The sequence below is a fragment of the Oncorhynchus keta genome, chromosome 11 (assembly GCF_023373465.1).
Source record: "Oncorhynchus keta strain PuntledgeMale-10-30-2019 chromosome 11, Oket_V2, whole genome shotgun sequence".
NCBI lineage: Eukaryota > Metazoa > Chordata > Actinopteri > Salmoniformes > Salmonidae > Oncorhynchus > Oncorhynchus keta.
This window is the reverse complement of record NC_068431.1, coordinates 7,912,801-7,932,188: the sequence shown is the minus strand read 5'-3', so window position 1 is coordinate 7,932,188 and position 19,388 is coordinate 7,912,801. Positions and strand designations below refer to the sequence as shown.

Here is a 19,388-nt window from a genome sequence, read left to right as displayed (position 1 = left end):
GAAGTTCAGAAGCCAAAAATCTTCAATGAAGTGTTTGTTCAATGAAGTGTTTGTTGAATCAAGTGTTTGTTCAATCAAGTGTTTGGTGTCGTTCAATGATAGACGACTCGTTATCATGCACAATTATCACTTGAGAAATACTGCACCAAACATCTTAGTTAGATGTACAATTGCGCGACAAAAAAAATGTAAAAAATTTATGACAGATTTCTTGAGGACGTGTATGCTGGCTACGGTGTCAACAGATGGACAAACAGTACTATTGCCGCTTTTTTCCCATTGTTTTCAAGTTAAGGTCTTCTAAGTGTGTATGTGAGCTAGAGTATATGATTCCCTTTGAGAATCTAGTGCAGAGCTAGAGTATATGATTCCCTTTGAGAATCTAGTGCAGAGCTAGAGTATATGATTCCCTTTGAGAATCTAGTGCAGAGCTAGAGTATATGATTCCCTTTGAGAATCTAGTGCAGAGCTAGAGTATATGATTCCCTTTGAGAATCTAGTGCAGAGCTAGAGTATATGATTCCCTTTGAGAATCTAGTGCAGAGCTAGAGTATATGATTCCCTTTGGGAATCTAGTGCAGAGCTAGAGTATATGATTCCCTTTGAGAATCTAGTGCAGAGCTAGAGTATATGATTCCCTTTGAGAATCTAGTGCAGAGCTAGAGTATATGATTCCCTTTGAGAATCTAGTGCAGAGCTAGAGTATATGATTCCCTTTGAGAATCTAGTGCAGAGCTAGAGTATATGATTCCCTTTGAGAATCTAGTGCAGAGCTAGAGTATATGATTCCCTTTGAGAATCTAGTGCAGAGCTAGAGTATATGATTCCCTTTGAGAATCTAGTGCAGAGCTAGAGTATATGATTCCCTTTGAGAATTTGGGAATCTAGTGCAGAGCTAGAGTATATGATTCCCTTTGAGAATCTAGTGCAGCGCTAGAGTATATGATTCCCTTTGAGAATCTAGTGCAGAGCTAGAGTATATGATTCCCTTTGAGAATCTAGTGCAGAGCTAGAGTATATGATTCCCTTTGAGAATCTAGTGCAGAGCTAGAGTATATGATTCCCTTTGAGAATCTAGTGCAGAGCTAGAGTATATGATTCCCTTTGAGAATCTAGTGCAGAGCTAGAGTATATGATTCCCTTTGAGAATCTAGTGCAGAGCTAGAGTATATGATTCCCTTTGAGAATCTAGTGCAGAGCTAGAGTATATGATTCCCTTTGAGAATCTAGTGCAGAGCTAGAGTATATGATTCCCTTTGATAATCTAGTGCAGAGCTAGAGTATATGATTCCCTTTGAGAATCTAGTGCAGAGCTAGAGTATATGATTCCCTTTGGGAATCTAGTGCAGAGCTAGAGTATATGATTCCCTTTGGGAATCTAGTGCAGAGCTAGAGTATATGATTCCCTTTGAGAATCTAGTGCAGAGCTAGAGTATATGATTCCCTTTGAGAATCTAGTGCAGAGCTAGAGTATATGATTCCCTTTGAGAATCTAGTGCAGAGCTAGAGTATATGATTCCCTTTGGGAATCTAGTGCAGAGCTAGAGTATATGATTCCCTTTGAGAATCTAGTGCAGAGCTAGAGTATATGATTCCCTTTGAGAATCTAGTGCAGAGCTAGAGTATATGAGTGAGCGGAGCGAGGAGTGCAGAGCCAGATTCCCAAAGGCAGGTGTGTAGGCCTGCTCCAATTTCACTCCAGTAGCTCTCCAGTAGCTCTTCGTGAGCCCAGCATGCATCTGTAGTCTACTTGTGTGCTGCTATAGCCCCTTGCTTTAGTTACTGTCATGGAGTTCACTAAATACTTTCAAAAAGAAACTGATAAAACACACAGGTACTAAATCAAGGTGACTTACAAAGATGAGGACCAAGAGCAAGAGAGGGAGTGAGGTGATGTAGTGTCCACAAATAAATAATCATTGTGGAATCTGAAAAAAACATGATGTGTACTAACTGTGTGTAACAGTATAATTTTAAACTAGAGTATATGATTCCCTCGCCCATACCCTTTGGGGGCGCTAGAGTATATGAACCAGGAACCTTCTGCACACATCAACAACAGTCACCCTCTAGTGCAGAGCTATCGTTACCCATCGCTCCACAAAAGCGGAGCGAGGAGTGCGGCCCTTGCAGAGCAAGGGGAATTTTACTACTTCAAGGTCTCAGAGCAAGTAGACGTAACCGATTGAAAGTTCGCTATTTAGCGATAAAACACACCGCTAACTAAGCTAGCCGCTTCAAATAAATAACATCCGTTACATGTGTGCACATGCTAAAAGCTAGGAATGAGGTACGTAGATAACTAAGATAACTGTGTCATTGTAGCAAAGTATTTATAAACAAAACAGCTGATATCTTAAAACCTCTTAAATGTAACGGCAAAATTTAGACATACCTAAAAGTAAATCCAAAATCCCAAATCAAATTGTATTTGTCACATGCGACGAACAGGTGTAGACCTTACAGTGAAATGCTTACTTACAAGCCTTTAACCAACAATGCAGTTTTAAGAAAATACAAATAGTTTGGGTTGCCATTTGATTAGCTGTTCAGGAGTCTTATGGCTTGGGGGTAGAAGCTGTTTAGAAGCCTCTTGGACCTAGACTTGGTGCTCCAGTACCGCTTGCCGTGCGGTAGCAGAGAAAACAGTCTATGATTAGAGTGGCTGGTCTTTGACCATTTTTAGGGCCTTCTTCTGGCACCGCCTGGTATAGAGGTCCTGGATGGCAGGAAGCTTGGCCCCAGTGATGTACTGGCCCGTACGCACTACCCTCTGTAGTGCCTTGCGGTCGGATGCTCTCAATGGTGCAGCTGTAAAAGGACCTGCCTAGAAGTCCAGCATCCCGGAGTCTCCTCTTCACTGTTGACGTTGAGACTGGTGTTTTGCAGGTACTTTTTAATGAAGCTGCCAGTTGAGGACTTGTGAGGCGTCTGTTTCTCAAACTAGACACTCTAATGTACTTGTCCTCTTGCTCAGTTGTGCACCGGGGCCTCCCACTCCTCTTTCTATTCTGGTTAGAGCCAGTTTGTGCTGTTCTGTGAAGGGAGCAGTACACAGTGTTGTATGAGATCTTCAGTTTCTTGGCAATTTCTCGCATGGAATAATCTTAATTTCTCAGAACAAGAATAGACTGACGAGTTTCAGAAGAAAGGTCTTTGTTTCTGGTCATTTTGAGCCTGTAATTAAACCCACAAATGCTGATGCTCCAGATACTCAACTAGTCTAAAGAAGGCCAGTATAATTGCTTCTTTAATCAGCACAACAGTGCTAACATAATTGCAAAAGGGTTTTCTAATGATCAATTAGCCTTTTAAAGTTATAAACTTGGATTAGCTAACACAATGTGCCATTGGAACACAGGAGTGATGGTTGCTGATAATGGGCCTCTCTACACCTATGTAGATATTCCATAAAAAAAATCAGCAGTTTCCATCTAGAATATTCATTTACAACATTAACAATGTCTACACTGAATTTCTGATCGATTTGATGTTATTTCAATGGACAGAAAACGTGCTTTCCTTTGAAAAACACAGACATTTCAAAGTGACTCCAAACCTTTGAACGGTGGTGTATGTTAAAGGATGGATACTGGTGTTATATAAAGGAGGTATGAAGCAATAAACTATTAGCATCAAGCCCCAGAGACAGGATGTAAAACACATCTACAACTCCCTGCGCCGGCCTTACAGCTGAAATCACAAGTGTCACACGCACACACACACACACACACACACACACACACACACACACACACACACACACACACACACACACACACACACACACACTCACACACACACACACACACACACACACACACACACACACACACACACACACACACACACACACACACACACACACACACACACACACACACACACACACACACACACACACACACACACACACACACACACTCACACACTCACACACACACACACTCACACACACACACTCACACACACACACACACACACACACACACACACACACACACACACACTCACACACACACACACACACACACACACACACACACACACACACACACACACACACTCACACACACACACACACACACTCACACACACACACACACACACACACACACACACACACACACACACACACACACACACACACACACACACACACACACACACACACACACACACACACACACACACACTTGTTTGGATGAAATTCAACTTTTCAAAAAGAAACTGGTACATTTCAAATGGATGTCTCTATCAAGCTATGACTATAAATCCCATCGCTGCTGTTGTCTCTGAATTGGAATGGAGGTCCACATAGAGAGAACAGTCAGAACAATCACATTACAGGAAAACCAAAGTGTAAAATGACAATCTAAGTAAGATCTGTATCTGTTCTGTATCCCCAAGTCCTGGTGGACGGATAGACAGACAGACAGACAGACAGACAGACAGACAGACAGACAGACAGACAGAGCGACAAAGTCAAACAGACCAAGCGACAGATCTTTCTGATGTGTGATTGTCTTTTGTGGCTCTTCCTGAGCGCACTGTGTTTTTCCAGATAAGAGCTCCTATGATTCTTCCTACTTCGATTATGTCCCATAGCTGTCTGATACATGGCTGAAAGACCAGTGATTTTTTTTTATCTCTGAGCTGTTAAAGTCTTGCTGATGAAGAGAGTCCTAGATAGGCTCCTTAGTCACGTCTCGCTCCATGTTCATCACGGCCTGAGCTCACGTGGCCTGAAAGCTGTGGCACGGGGGAGAGAGGTAGGGATGGAGGGAGGAAGGGAGAGAGGTAGGGATGGAGGGAGGAAGGGAGAGAGGACGGGATGGAGGGAGGAAGGGAGAGAGGTAGGGATGGAGGGAGGAAGGGAGAGAGGTAGGGATGGAGGGAGGAAGGGAGAGAGGTAGGGATGGAGGGAGGAAGGGAGAGAGGTGGGGATGGAAGGAGGAAGGGAGAGAGGTAGGGATGGAGGGAGGAAGGGAGAGAGGTAGGGATGGAGGGAGGAAGGAAGAGAGGTAGGGATGGAGGGAGGAAGGGAGAGAGAGAGGTGGAGATGGAGGGAGGAACGGAGAGAGGTAGGGATGGAGGGAGGAAAGGAGAGAGGTGGGGATGGAAGGAGGAAAGGAGAGAGGTGGGGATGGAAGGAGGAAAGGAGAGAGGTGGGGATGGAGGGAGGAAGGGAGAGAGGGAGGGATGGAGGGAGGAAGGGAGAGATTTAGGGATGGAGGGAGGATGGGAGAGAGGTAGGGATGGAGGGAGGAAAGGAGAGAGGTGGGGATGGAGGGAGGAAGGGAGAGAGGGAGGGATGGAGGGAGGAAAGGAGAGATTTAGGGATGGAGGGAGGAAGGGAGAGAGGTAGGGATGGAGGGAGGTAGGGATGGAGGGAGGATGGGAGAGAGGTAGGGATGGAGGGAGGAAGGGAGAGAGGTAGGGCTGGAGGGAGGAAGGGAGAGAGGTAGGGCTGGAGGGAGGATGGGAGAGAGGTGGGGATGGAAGGAGGATGGGAGAGAGGTAGGGATGGAGGGAGGAAGGGAGAGAGGTAGGGATGGAGGGAGGATGGGAGAGAGGTAGAGATGGAGGGAGGAAGGGAGAGAGGTAGGGATGGAGGGAGGATGGGAGAGAGTTAGGGATGGAGGGAGGAAGGGAGAGAGGCAGGGCTGGAGGGAGGATGGGAGAGAGTTAGGGATGGAGGGAGGAAGGGAGAGAGGTGGGGATGGAAGGAGGAAAGGAGAGAGGCAGGGGTGGAGGGAGGATTGGATGGAGGTAGGGATGGAGGGAGGATGGGAGAGAGGATGGAGGGGAGGGAGGTGGGAAACGGTTTCACGCTGACAGAATAACTGTTGTGCTCAGGGGTCACTCACTACTATCAACAGAGACTGGAGATAACCACCTAACTTTCAGGGACAAACCCATTAAACCATTACTTTATAGTCAAAGAAAACTTTTCAGCATTTTTTTGGTGGTGATAACGTTCAACCTTGAATGTGGTTTGGAATTTCGCCCCTGATAAAAGAGTGTTTAGGACCAATGATAAAGAGAAAGAGGAACCCTGATTAGCATCATGACAACAACGTCCTGTCACCGTACAAAAAGTTAAAGCTTGTTGTTCTAGAAGCTGTCGTGTGGACTCTCTCTGAGAAACCTGTCCTGAAAATGTCCCAAGAAATGTACATCTCTGAGGTCACTTTGAGGTGACACAGTCGGAAGAGAAAACACCTGAGGGGCTATAATTCAGGTATGACTTCATCTGCAGAGCTGAGTGCTGTACGTTTCCCTGATGTGTTTTCAACAGAGAATCCACTTTTGACATGTCATTGTCACTTGACTTTCCGGCCTTATCCAAAGGGGGGATCACGCAGCTGAGCTGTGTGTGTACCCAAGTTTGATTGTTATCTGTGTGAGCCAACACCTATCTTACATCCTGTAGGTCCTAAAGTCTGGCTGCCTGAAGATGTATACAGACAGAATACACACGCAGGCATGCACACACAGAAAGTGTTAACAAGTCATTTGTTTTGTTGAAACACAGTCCGTCTCCATTAAGATAGTACAAAGTACAACATTACATATGCATTGTACAAAATGAAAAAGCAATGTTCTTTTCAAAGAATGAATTCGTCCTCCATGAATCATCATACTATTTGCAAACCTACATGTGGTAGCAAGTTTGCAAGCTAAGAGGTTTGGGGTTCAATGTGACTATCTATCTGAGCAAGTTGCCCAAAATGCAGTTATGTTGTTTCGACACGAATCTCTATGAGCTGGAAAGGGCATTACCACAGATAGAACCATGAGACAGATATTTCCCCAAATATGGTAGTGAGAGGAATCCCAGTGGCAGTCAGTGGGAGATGGATTTTGGCCAACATACTCATCGATGAAACATTTCATCTCAATATAGTTTTGTAGACCCTTTGCCAAAGATGCAAAAAAAAAATGCATTGTTTAGAAAGAGTGCAAAGGCGAATTCAGTTATTGCACATGCACACTTCCCAGAGTAGGCGTTCTCTAACCAAAACATGCAAATATTTGCTATAATGCACCAATAGGATCCTGGCTCTGCCCACCTCTTTGCTTGTCCGGCCCACTATGACTAATTTGGTATTTCCCCAGACTGATGTCTCTGATTGTAGCTCATCTCTAGCTCCTATGCTTTACAGTAATCTGTATAACATGCCGGCTGTTGTTCCATCATCCTCACTATTTCTCCAGATAAATATACTTAACAACAAAAAATATAAACGAAGCATGCAACAATTTAAAAGATTTGACTTAGTTACAGTTAAATACAAGGAAACAGTCAATTTAAATAAATAAATAAATTAGGCCCTAATCTATGGATTTTATATGACCGGGGAGGAGTGCAGCTCCACCCACTGGGGAGCCATGTCCAGCCAATCAGAATGAGTTTATCCCCAAAAAAGGGCTTATTACAGACAGAAATACTCTCCCCCCTTCCCCCCTCTCTGAGGAAGCCGGATGTGGAGGTCCTGGGTTGGCGTGGTTACACATGGTCTGTGGTTGTGAGGCCGGTTGGACGTACTGCCAAATTCTCTAAAACGATGTTGGAGGCGGCTTATTGTAGAGAGATGAACATTCAATTCTCTGGCAACAGCTCTGGTGGACATTCCAGCAGTCTGCATGACAATTGCTCCCTCAAAACTTGAGAAAATTGGGGCATTGTGTTTTGTGACAAAACCGCACATTTTAAAGTGGCTGTTTATTGCCCCCTGCACAAGTTGCACCTGTGTAACGATTATGCTGTTTAATCAGCTTCTCGATATGCCACACCTGTCAGGTCGATGGATTATCTTGGCAAAGGAGAAATGCTCACTATCAGGGATATAAACAAATTTATGCAAACATTTTTGAATGAAACATGAAACACTTTACATGTTGCGTTTATATATTTTGTCAGTGAACTTCAGCTGCCACAACAGCTGACCTAAGATAGTTCCTGTTAACATCCATTCATCCTGTACGCAAAAAAAGATATAGTTCCTGTTAACATCCATTCATCCTGTACGCAAAAAATATATAGTTTCTGTTAACATCCATTCATCCTGTACGCAAAAAATATATAGTTTCTGTTAACATCCATTCATCCTGTACGCAAAAAATATATAGTTTCTGTTAACATCCATTCATCCTGTACGCAAAAAATATATAGTTTCTGTTAAATGACTTAAATGTAAATGTCATCCATTCATCCTGTACGCAAAAAATATATAGTTTCTGTTAACATCCATTCATCCTGTACGCAAACAATATATAGTTTCTGTTAACATCCATTCATCCTGTACGCAAAAAATATATAGTTTCTGTTAACATCCATTCATCCTGCAAAAATATATAGTTTCTGTTAACATCCATTCATCCTGTACTCATAAAAAAAATATATAGTTTCTGTTAACATCCATTCATCCTGTACGCAAAAAATATATAGTTTCTGTTAACATCCATTCATCCTGTACGCAAAAAATATATAGTTTCTGTTAACATCCATTCATCCTGTACTCAAAAAATATATAGTTTCTGTTAACATCCATTCATCCTGTACGCAAAAAATATATAGTTTCTGTTAACATCCATTCATCCTGTACTCAAAAAATATATAGTTTCTGTTAACATCCATTCATCCTGTACTCAAAAAATATATAGTTTCTGTTAACATCCATTCATACGCAAAAAATATATAGTTTCTGTTTGCATTTAGAGTAAATCATTAGACTCATCACACTTAATTATCAAACCTGAACTAGACCAAATGTCATTCATCCACATGTCACGTTCTGACCTTTATTTGCTGTGTTTTGTGTTTAGTTAGTATGGTCAGGGCGTGAGTTGGGTGGGTAGTCTATGTTTGTTTTTCTATGTTTTGGTTATTTCGATGTTTCGGCCTAGTATGGTTCTCAATCAGAGGCAGGTGTCATTAGTTGTCTCTGATTGAGAATCATACTTAGGTGGCCTGGGTTTCACTGTGTGTTTGTGGGTGATTGTTTCCTGTCTCTGTGTGTGCACCAGATAGGACTGTAATTTGAGTTTTCACATTTTTTTGTTTTGTTAGTTTGTTCATGTGTACCGTAAAGCATTAAAAAAGTACCATGGAAAATTACCACGCCGCGTATTGGTCCTCTGATCCGTTTCGCCTCTCCTCTTCGGAAGAAGAGGAGGAAACTCGTTACAGAATCACCCACCACAATCGGACCAAGCGGCGTGGTAAAGGACAGCGACGACAGCAGCAGCAGCATCAACAACAGAGGCCACCATCACAGGACTCCTGGACATGGGAGCAGATATTGAACGGAGAGGGACCCTGGGCACGGGCTGGGGAAAATCGCAGCCCCAAAGCAGAGCTGGAGGCAGCGAAAGCTGATCGGCGGCATGAGGAGCCAGCACGGCAGTGCGACAGGTACGAGAGGCAGCCCCAAAATTTTTTTGGGGGCACACGAGGGGTGGTACTAAGCCAGGTAGCAGACCTGAGCTCACTCCTCGTGCTTATTATGAGCAGCGCATTACTGGTCAGGCACCGTGTTATGCGGTTGAGCGCACGGTGTCGCCAGTGCGTGTCCATAGCCCGGTGCGCTATAGGGCAGCCCCCGAGAGTGCCAAGTGTGGGCATTGAGCCAGGGCGTATGGTGCCTGCTCAGCGGGTCTGGTCGCCGGTACGCAGTCTGGGTCCAGGTTATCCTGCGCCCGGCTCTGCGTGCTGTGTCTCCGGGGCGCTGGGAGGGTGCAGTGCGTCCTCTGCCTGCGCTCCGCTCGTACCGGGCAACTGTGGGAGTGGAGCCTAGGGGAGAGGTGCGTGTAGTAAGCACTAGATCTCCCGTGCTTACCCACAGCCCGGTTCAACCTGTGCCTGCACTTTTGAAAGTAGTTGTCCAGCCTGGGGAAGTGGGTGCCAAGGTTGCGCACCAGAGCTCCAGTGCTCCCCACAGCCCGGTCTTTCAGGCTCCTCCTAACACCAAGCCTCCTGAAAGTCTCCCCAGCCTGGTAGTTCCTGTAGCAGCTCCACGCACCAGGCTGTCTCTCTGTCTCCTCTCTGCAGGTGCTCCCGCCTGTCCGGCGCCGCTGCCGGAGCCTCCCGCCTGTCCGGCGCCGCTGCCGGAGCCTCCCGCCTGTCCGGCGCCGCTGCCGGAGCCTCCCGCCTGTCCGGCGCCGCTGCCGGAGCCTCCCGCCTGTCCGGAGCCTCCCGCCTGTCCGGCGCCGCTGCCGGAGCCTCTCGCCTGTCCGGCGCCGCTGCCGGAGCCTCCCGCCTGTCCGGCGCTGCTGCCGGAGCCTCCCGCCTGTCCGGCGCTGCTGCCGGAGCGTCCCGCCTGTCCGGCGCCGCTGCTGGAGCGTCCCGCCTGTCTGGCGCCGCTGCCGGAGCGTCCCGCCTGTCTGGCGCCGCTAGCGTCCCTCCTGTCCGGCGCCGCTGCCGGAGCCTCCCGCCTGTCCGGCGCCGCTGCCGGAGCGTCCCGCCTGTCTGGCGCCGCTGCCGGAGCCCCTCAGCCCAGAGGCGCCAGAGCCCCTCAGCCCAGAGGCGCCAGAGCCCCTGTCCCTCTGTCCAGAGCCCCTGTCCCTCTGTCCAGAGCCCCTGTCCCTCTGTCCAGAGCCCTGTCCCTCTGTCCAGAGCCCCTGTCCCTCTGTCCAGAGCCCCTGTCCCTCTGTCCAGAGCCCTGTCCCTCTGTCCAGAGCCCCTGCCCCTCTGTCCAGAGCTTCTGCCCCTCTGTCCCGAGCTGCCCCTCTGTCCAGTGGGGTCATTGAGAGGGGTTGCCATGGTTCCTGTGGGCACAGAACCAGATGGTATGAACATCTTGGGCCTGGTTCTCTTTGCCATGGTGTTCGGTGTGGCACTGAGGAAGCTGGGAGAAGAGGGGGAGGAGCTCATACGCTTCTTCAACGCTTTCAATGAAGCCACCATGGTGCTGGTGTCCTGGATCATGTGGTACGTCCCGTTCGGCATCATGTTCCTGGTGGGAAGTAAGATAGTGGAGATGGAGGATGTGGTTCTGTTAATAAGGCGGACAGGGACAATCGTGAAGTGGGGTCCGCGTCCCGCGCCAGAACCGCCACCGCGGACAGACGCCCACCCAGACCCTCCCCTATAGGTCAAGGTTTTGCGGCCGGAGTCCGCACCTTTGGGGGGGGGGTACTGTCACGTTCTGACCTTTATTTGCTGTGTTTTGTGTTTAGTTAGTATGGTCAGGGCGTGAGTTGGGTGGGTAGTCTATGTTTGTTTTTCTATGTTTTGGTTATTTCGATGTTTCGGCCTAGTATGGTTCTCAATCAGAGGCAGGTGTCATTAGTTGTCTCTGATTGAGAATCATACTTAGGTGGCCTGGGTTTCACTGTGTGTTTGTGGGTGATTGTTTCCTGTCTCTGTGTGTGCACCAGATAGGACTGTAATTTGAGTTTTCACATTTTTTTGTTTTGTTAGTTTGTTCATGTGTACCGTAAAGCATTAAAAAAGTACCATGGAAAATTACCACGCCGCGTATTGGTCCTCTGATCCGTTTCGCCTCTCCTCTTCGGAAGAAGAGGAGGAAACTCGTTACACCACAAGAGAGATCCATACCACACATTACATCCCTCCTGTATGCAAAAATAATTGTTGCCAAATTACGTTATAAAGTCATCACCCTTAAATATCACACCTTGATTTGGTTAGAGGTCTCTTGATGAATAAACAGTAGTGTTGTACTTCGTGAAGATCGCCACTACCCCAAGTCATGTAACAAGCCATGAAAATAAGAAAAGCCGGGTTTATGGATTTTGCAGTTGAGGAATTTCTTAGCCATAGACATGCTGGAACATGATGTCAACAGCTCTAACAGTAAACTGTATAACATGCCAGCTGTTGTTCCATCATCCTCACTATTTCTCCAGATAAATATACTTAACAACAAAAAATATTCACAAAACATGCAACAATTTAAAATATTTGACTTAGTTACAGTTCAATACAAGGAAACAGTCAATTTAAATAAATAAATTAGGCCCTAATCTATGGGGTAATGCCCCCCCCCCCCTTCCCCCCCGGGCAGGTGAAGAAACCGGATGTGGCGGTCTTGGGTTGGCGTGGTTACACATGGTCTGTGGTTGTGAGGCCAGTTGGACGTACTGCCAAATTCTCTAAAACGATGTTGGAGGCGGCTTATTGTAGAGAGATGAACATTCAATTCTCTGGCAACAGCTCTGGTGGACATTCCAGCAGTCTGCATGCCAATTGCTCCCTCAAAACTTGAGAAAATTGGGGCATTGTGTTTTGTGAAAAAACTGCACATTTTAAAGTGGCTGTTTATTGTCCCCAGCACAAGTTGCACCTGTGTAAAGATTCTCGATATGCCACACCGGTCAGGTTGATGGATTATCTTGGCAAAGGAGAAACGCTCACTAACAGGAATGTAAACAAATTTATGCAAACATTTTTGAATGAAACATGAAACACTTTACGTTGCGTTTATATATTTTTTCAGTGAATTTCAGCTGCCACAACAGCTGACCTAAGATAGTTCCTGTTAACATCCATTCATCCTGTACGCAAAAAATATATATAGTTTCTGTTAACATCCATTCATCCTGTACGCAAAAAATATATATAGTTTCTGTTAACATCCATTCATCCTGTACGCAAAAAATATATAGTTTCTGTTAACATCCATTCATCCTGTACGCAAAAAAATATATATTTTCTGTTTGCATTTAGAGTAAATCATTAGACTCATCACACTTAATTATCAAACCTGAACTAGACCAAATGTCATTCATCCACAAGAGAGATCCATACCACACATTACATCCCTCCTGTATGCAAAAATAATTGTTGCCAAATTACGTTATAAAGTCATCACCCTTAAATATCACACCTTGATTTGGTTAGAGGTCTCTTGATGAATAAACAGTAGTGTTGTACTTCGTGAAGATCGCCACTACCCCAAGTCATGTAACAAGCCATGAAAATAAGAAAAGCCGGGTTTATGGATTTTGCAGTTGAGGAATTTCTTAGCCATAGACATGCTGGAACATGATGTCAACAGCTCTAAAACACTAACTCTACATGCAGTCCACTCTGAGTTTGTAGAATCCTTTAAAAGGGGAGGGGACTTACCCGATGATGTAAGCCAGGACCCCCAGCTGGATCAATCGGCACACGACCCCCACCTTCTTGTTCCGTACCAGCACCTGACGGGGGGTCTCGTACTCGAAGAAGAAGTCAGAGAGGGTGTTTGTGATGAAACTCTTCATCTTGCTGCTCCGCTGGAGAGAAGAAGGTCTCTCAACCCCACTGGTATACATACACTCTCTTTCTACCTCCCTTCTTCAGCCTCCCTTAATTATTCTTCAGCCTCCCTTAACCAACAGCTGACACGTTTCAGTAGCAGTGTTGGACTTTCTCCCTCTCTCGCTCTCTTCGTCTCTTTGACTGTCTCTCTCTCTCTCCTCACAGGCGGTCCTCCTCCCCGTCACCCTTCCCTCTCTCACACTTCCTCATTCACTAACCTAGCAAACCTCTCTCTCTCTCTCTCCCTCTCCCTCTCCCTCTCTCTCTCTCTCTCTCTCTCTCTCTCTCTCTCTCTCTCTCTCTCTCTCTCTCTCTCTCTCTCTCTCTCTCTCTCTCTCTCTCCTCACAGGCGGTCCTCCTCCCCGTCACCCTTCCCTCTCTCACACTTCCTCATTCACTAACCTAGCAAACCTCTCTTTCTCTCTCTTTCTCTCTCTCTCTCTCTCTCTCTCTCTCTCTCTCTCTCTCTCTCTCTCTCTCTCTCTCTCTCTCTCCTCACAGGCGGTCCTCCTCCCCGTCACCCTTCCCTCTCTCACACTTCCTCATTCACTAACCTAGCAAACCTCTCTCTCTCTCTCTCTCTCTCTCTCTCCCTCTCTCTCTGTCTCTCTCTCTCTCTCTCTCTCTCTCTCTCTCTCTCTCTCTCTCTCTCTCTCTCTGTCTCTCTCCCTCTCCTCTCTCTCTCTCTCTCTCTCTCTCTCTCTCTCTCTCTCTCCCTCTCTCTCTCTCTCTCTCTCTCTCTCTCTCTCCCTCTCCCTCTCTCTCCCTCTCTCTCTCTCTCTCTCCCTCACTCCAACACAAACAAATACTATCTTGCCGTAAACCAAGATGTTACTAAGGTGTCCCCAGTCCATTAAAGCAACTAATGACTCCACTGAGCCACTGATCAGATCATTCCACATCTGCCACAGACATCCTTCTCACACCAATAATAGGTTGATCAAAGGAAATCTTCTGTTCTGAATGTAATTAAACTGCATCTGTTTGATCAAACACAGAACCGTGGAAATTAACGCAATTCTGCTGTGTTTTGCTTAGGAATGAGTTCATCACAACAACACCGCACAACAATGTTGCCATGTTGATTTAAAATAGAATCTATAAAGTCATATCTCTAGTCCAGGGCTGGGTCAAGTGCATATTAAATACTTCAGTTGTACTGATTGACTTACTGCAGTTTGCAGTGTTCAAGCTAAATCAAGCGCGTCTCAAATACTTGGCCCTCGGTCTATTTATTTGTTGTGTTTTTTTAATTTATTTAACCTTTATTTAACTAGGTAATTAAAGTTACAGAACAAATTCTTACTTGCTGTAGTTTGCCGTGTTCAAGCTAAATCACGCGTGTCTCAAATACTTGGGCCCGAGGCCTATTTCAAGTTGGTCTGTTTACTTCCAGGGAATTTATTCACCCCAGTGTGTGTGTGTGTGTGTGTGCGTGTTTACTTCCAGGGAATTTATTCACCCCAGTGTGTGTGTGTGTGTGTGCGTGTTTACTTCCAGAGAATTTATTCACCCCAGTGTGTGTGTGTGTGTGTGTGCGTGTTTACTTCCAGGGAATTTATTCACCCCAGTGTGTGTGTGTGCGTGTGTGCGTGTTTACCAGGGAATTGATTCACCCCAGTGTGTGTGTGTGTGTGTGTGCGTGTTTACTTCCAGGGAATTTATTCACCCCAGTGTGTGTGTGTGTGTGTGTGCGTGTTTACTTCCAGAGAATTTATTCACCCCAGTGTGTGTGTGTGTGTGTGTGCGTGTTTACTTCCAGGGAATTGATTCACCCCAGTGTGTGTGTGTGCGTGTTTACTTCCAGGGAATTGATTCACCCCAGTGTGTGTGTGTGTGTGTGTGCGTGTTTACTTCCAGGGAATTGATTCACCCCAGTGTGTGTGTGTGTGTGTTTACTTCCAGAGAATTTATTCACCCCAGTGTGTGTGTGTGTGTGCGTGTTTACTTCCAGGGAATTGATTCACCCCAGTGTGTGTGTGTGTGTGTTTACTTCCAGAGAATTTATTCACCCCAGTGTGTGTGTGTGTGTGTGCGTGTTTACTTCCAGATAATTTATTCACCCCAGTGTGTGTGTGTGTGTGTGCGTGTTTACTTCCAGGGAATTGATTCACCCCAGTGTGTGTGTGTGTGTGTGCGTGTTTACTTCCAGAGAATTTATTCACCCCAGTGTGTGTGTGTGCGTGTTTACTTCCAGATAATTTATTCACCCCAGTGTGTGTGTGTGCGTGTTTACTTCCAGATAATTTAGTCACCCCAGTGTGTGTGTGTGCGTGTTTACTTCCAGATAATTTAGTCACCCCAGTGTGTGTGTGTGCGTGTTTACTTCCAGATAATTTATTCACCCCAGTGTGTGTGCGTATTTGCGTGACAGAACTTGAAACAATTCAATAGATACTGATGCTCTGAGTCTTATCCTGGACAACCATGTCTGTGTATTGACTACTGAACTGTAAGCTACTGGAGAAAGTAGTTCAATATATCAATGTGTTATAGTATAGTATTATAAACTGGGTGGTTCGAGCCCTCAATATTGATTGGCTGACAGCTGTGGTATATCATACCGTATATCACGGGTATGACAAAACATATATTTTTACTTCTCTAATTACGTTGGTAACCAGTTTATAATAGCAATAAGGCACCTCGGGGATTTGTTGGTATATGGCCAATATACCACGGCTAAGGGTTGTGTCCAGGTACTCCACGTTGCGTCATGCCTAAGAACAGCCCTTAGCCGTGGTATATTGGTCATATACCCTCGTGCCTTATAGCTTCAATATATCACAGGATATGACTGTGATAGACTAGTTGAAGTAGGCTAAGCTGGAATCATTCAAAGAACATTTGCAAATCATGTACAGTGTCTGCTTTTAATCAGGAAAAACATGTATCGTATTTGGATAAACTATCACTGGATCACTGCCTCACAAGTTTGTTAGAGGGGCAGAGCAGTCAAAAAAGTGATTTCTGTTTCTTTTAAATTATATTTCCACACTATGAGTTCAAAATAACACTGAAATTATGAAAATGATCATGTCGTTTTTTTGTCTCAGGACATGACATCACAATCTGATGTGATTATTATTCTAACCAATGACCTGTCATCTTTTATTTAAGCAATACGGTCTGAAGGGGTGTGGTATATGGCCAATATACCAAGTCTAAGGGCTGTTCGTATGCACGACGCAACGTGGAGTGCCTGGATACAGCCCTTAGCAGTGGTATATTGGCCATATACCACAAACCCCTGAGTTGCTTCATTGCTATTATAAACTGGTTACCAATGTAATTAGAGCTGTAAAAAGTTAAGTTTTGTCATACCCGTGATATACCACGGCTGTCAGCCAATCAGCATTCAGGGCTCAAACCAACCAGTTTATAATTGCATTTATACAACGGGTGGGTCTAATCCTGGATGCTGATTGGTTAAAACTGCATTCCAGCCAGTGTCTATTCCACAACTTCCCATTGGCTAAATATATGATGTTGAAATGCCTATTTACTCTGTTTCATCTGACTGTCTCATCGGCCCAGCCAGGTTACTTATAATTTTAAGGCTCCCGAGTGGTGCAGGTGTCTTTGGCACTGCATCGCAGTACTAGAGGCATCACTACAGACCCTGGACCACCAACATTGAGTGGCTGCTGCCAACATACTGACACTGACTCAACTCCAGCCACTTTAATAATGGGAATTGATGGGAAATTATGTAAAATATATCACTAGCCACTTTAAACAATGCTACCTCATATAATGTTTACATACCCTACATTATTCATCTCATATGTATACGTATATACTGTACTCTATATCATCTACTGCATCTTTATCTAATACATGTATCACTAGCCACTTTAAACTATGCCACTTTGTTTACATACTCATCTCATATGTATATACTGTACTCGATACCATCTACTGCATCTTGCCTATGCCGCTCTGTACCATCACTCATTCATATATCTTTATATGAACAATCAGTCTTCCAGATAGATGAAACAGACAAACTAACATGGGTATAACACTCTTTAGTAATAAAATGCAATTGCAGACATAGATTGACATACAGAGTAACTCAGCAGTCTATAGTAAAGAACATGAGACAACACTCTTTAGAACCCACCTTTCCAGAAACAAGTCTCTCACCGTTGCCGCCTGCTATAGACCACCCTCTGCCTCCAGCTGGGCCCTGGACACCATATGTGAATTGATTGCCCCCCATCTATCTTCAGAGCTCATGCTGCTAGGTGACCTAAACTGGGACATGCTTAACACGCCGGCCATTCTACAATCTAAGCTTTATGCCCTCAATCTCACACAAATTATCAATGAACCTAGCAGGTACAACCCCAAATCCGTAAACACGGGCACCCTTGTAGATATCATCCTAACCAACTTGCCCTCCAAATACACATCTGCTGTCTTCAACCAAGATCTCAGCGATCACTGCCTCATTGCCTGCATCCGTAATGGGTCTGCGGTCAAACGACAACCCCTCATCACTGTCAAACGCTCCCTAAAACACTTCAGCAAGCAGGCCTTTCTTATCGACCTGGCTCGGGTATCTTGGAAGGATATTGACCTCATTCCGTCAATAGAGGATGCCTGATTATTCTTTAAAAATGCTTTCCTCACCATCTTAAATAAGCATGCCCCATTCAGAAAAATTAGAACCAGGAACAGATATAGCCCTTGGTTCACTCCAGACCTGACTGCCCTTGACCAGCACAAAAACATCCTGTGGTGTACTACATTAGCATCGAATAGCCCTCGTGATATGCAACTTTTCAGGGAAGTTAGGAACCAATATACACAAACAATTAGGAAAGCCAAGGCTAGCTTTTTCAAACAGAAATGTGCATCCTGTAGCACAAACTCAAAAAAAGTTATTGGACACTGTAAAGTCTATGGAGAATGAGAGCACCTCCTTCCAGCTGCCCACTGCACTGAGGCTAGGAAACACTGTCACCACTGATAAATTCACGATAATTGAGAATTTCAATAAGCATTTTTCTACGACTGGCCATGCTTTCCACCTGGCTACCCCTACCCTGGTCAACAACCCTGCAACCCCCCACAGCAACTTGCCCAAGCCTCCCCCATTTCTCCTTCACCCAAATCCAGATAGCTGATGTTCTGAAAGAACTGCAAAATCTGGACCCCTACAAATCAGCCGGGCTAGACAATCTGGACTCTCTCTTTCTAAAGTTATCTGTGATGCCACAGACTGATTTTTCTGGATTTTCTCCTAGTCTGACAAACAGCGCTGCAGTTCTGCCACTTTCCACAGCAGTTGGGGAAGTGCGACATTGGAGGATGTGGTGGATTGAGACGCAGCCCAAGCAACATATTTTGATTTCTCTAGCTTAAACTCTGTAATTGTTTGGCCTCGTGGTGAAATCCCTGAGCGGTTTCCTTCCTCTCTGGTAACTGAGGAAGGATGCCTGTATCTTTGTAGAAACTGAATATATTGATACACCCAGGGGCACAACTTTGGTTTTAGAAGAGGGTGGGGACATAACTTTTTTAGTTATTATTATCCAGTTGGATAAACACTCCAAACAGCCGACCGCTCGGAGGCGTCCGCATGGTCCTAAAACACATCATTGCCTCGTTTTTGTATTACATTCCATTGATAAAACTGGGCGAACAAAAGTGCAATATCATATATATATATATTATGTGTTACAGCCTGAATTTAAAATGGATTCAATTGAGATTTTGTGTCACTGGCTGGCACACAAAACCCCATAATGTCAAAGTGGAATTAAACTTTGAGAAATGAAAAGCTGAAATATCTTGACTCAATAAGTATTCAACCCCTTTGTTATGGCAAGCCTAAATAAGTTCAGGAGTAGAAATGTATATATATATATATATTTTAAAGGTAAAGACTAGTGCAGCAGGGTAGCCTAGTGGTTAGAGTGTTGGACTAGTAACTGGAAGGTTGCAAGTTCAAACCCCTGAGCTGACAAGGTACAAATCTGTTGTTCTGCCCCTGAACAGGCAGTTAACCCACTGTTCCGAGGCCGTCATTGAAAATAATAATTTGTTCTTAACTGACTTGCCTGGTTAATAGTAAAATAAAAATACTTCCTGAAGGCGCTGTAAG

General features: G+C 45.1%; 1 protein-coding gene across 4 annotated transcripts in view; it reads right to left on the bottom strand.

Moving 5' to 3' along the window:
- Window positions 1-13,510, bottom strand: part of LOC118380992 (P2X purinoceptor 1-like) — a 99,502-nt gene extending 85,992 nt beyond the window's left edge. Inside the window, exon 1 of one of the 4 annotated variants that reach the window (XM_052529358.1) lies at window positions 13,100-13,510. In XM_052529358.1, coding sequence (XP_052385318.1) covers window positions 13,100-13,287 — 188 coding nt within the window. In that variant the 5' untranslated portion in view covers window positions 13,288-13,510. The remainder of the gene's footprint in view (window positions 1-13,099) is intronic. The other 3 variants (XM_052529357.1, XM_052529359.1, XM_052529360.1) reach the window with 3 other exon arrangements.
- Window positions 13,511-19,388: the final 5,878 nt, after the last annotated feature.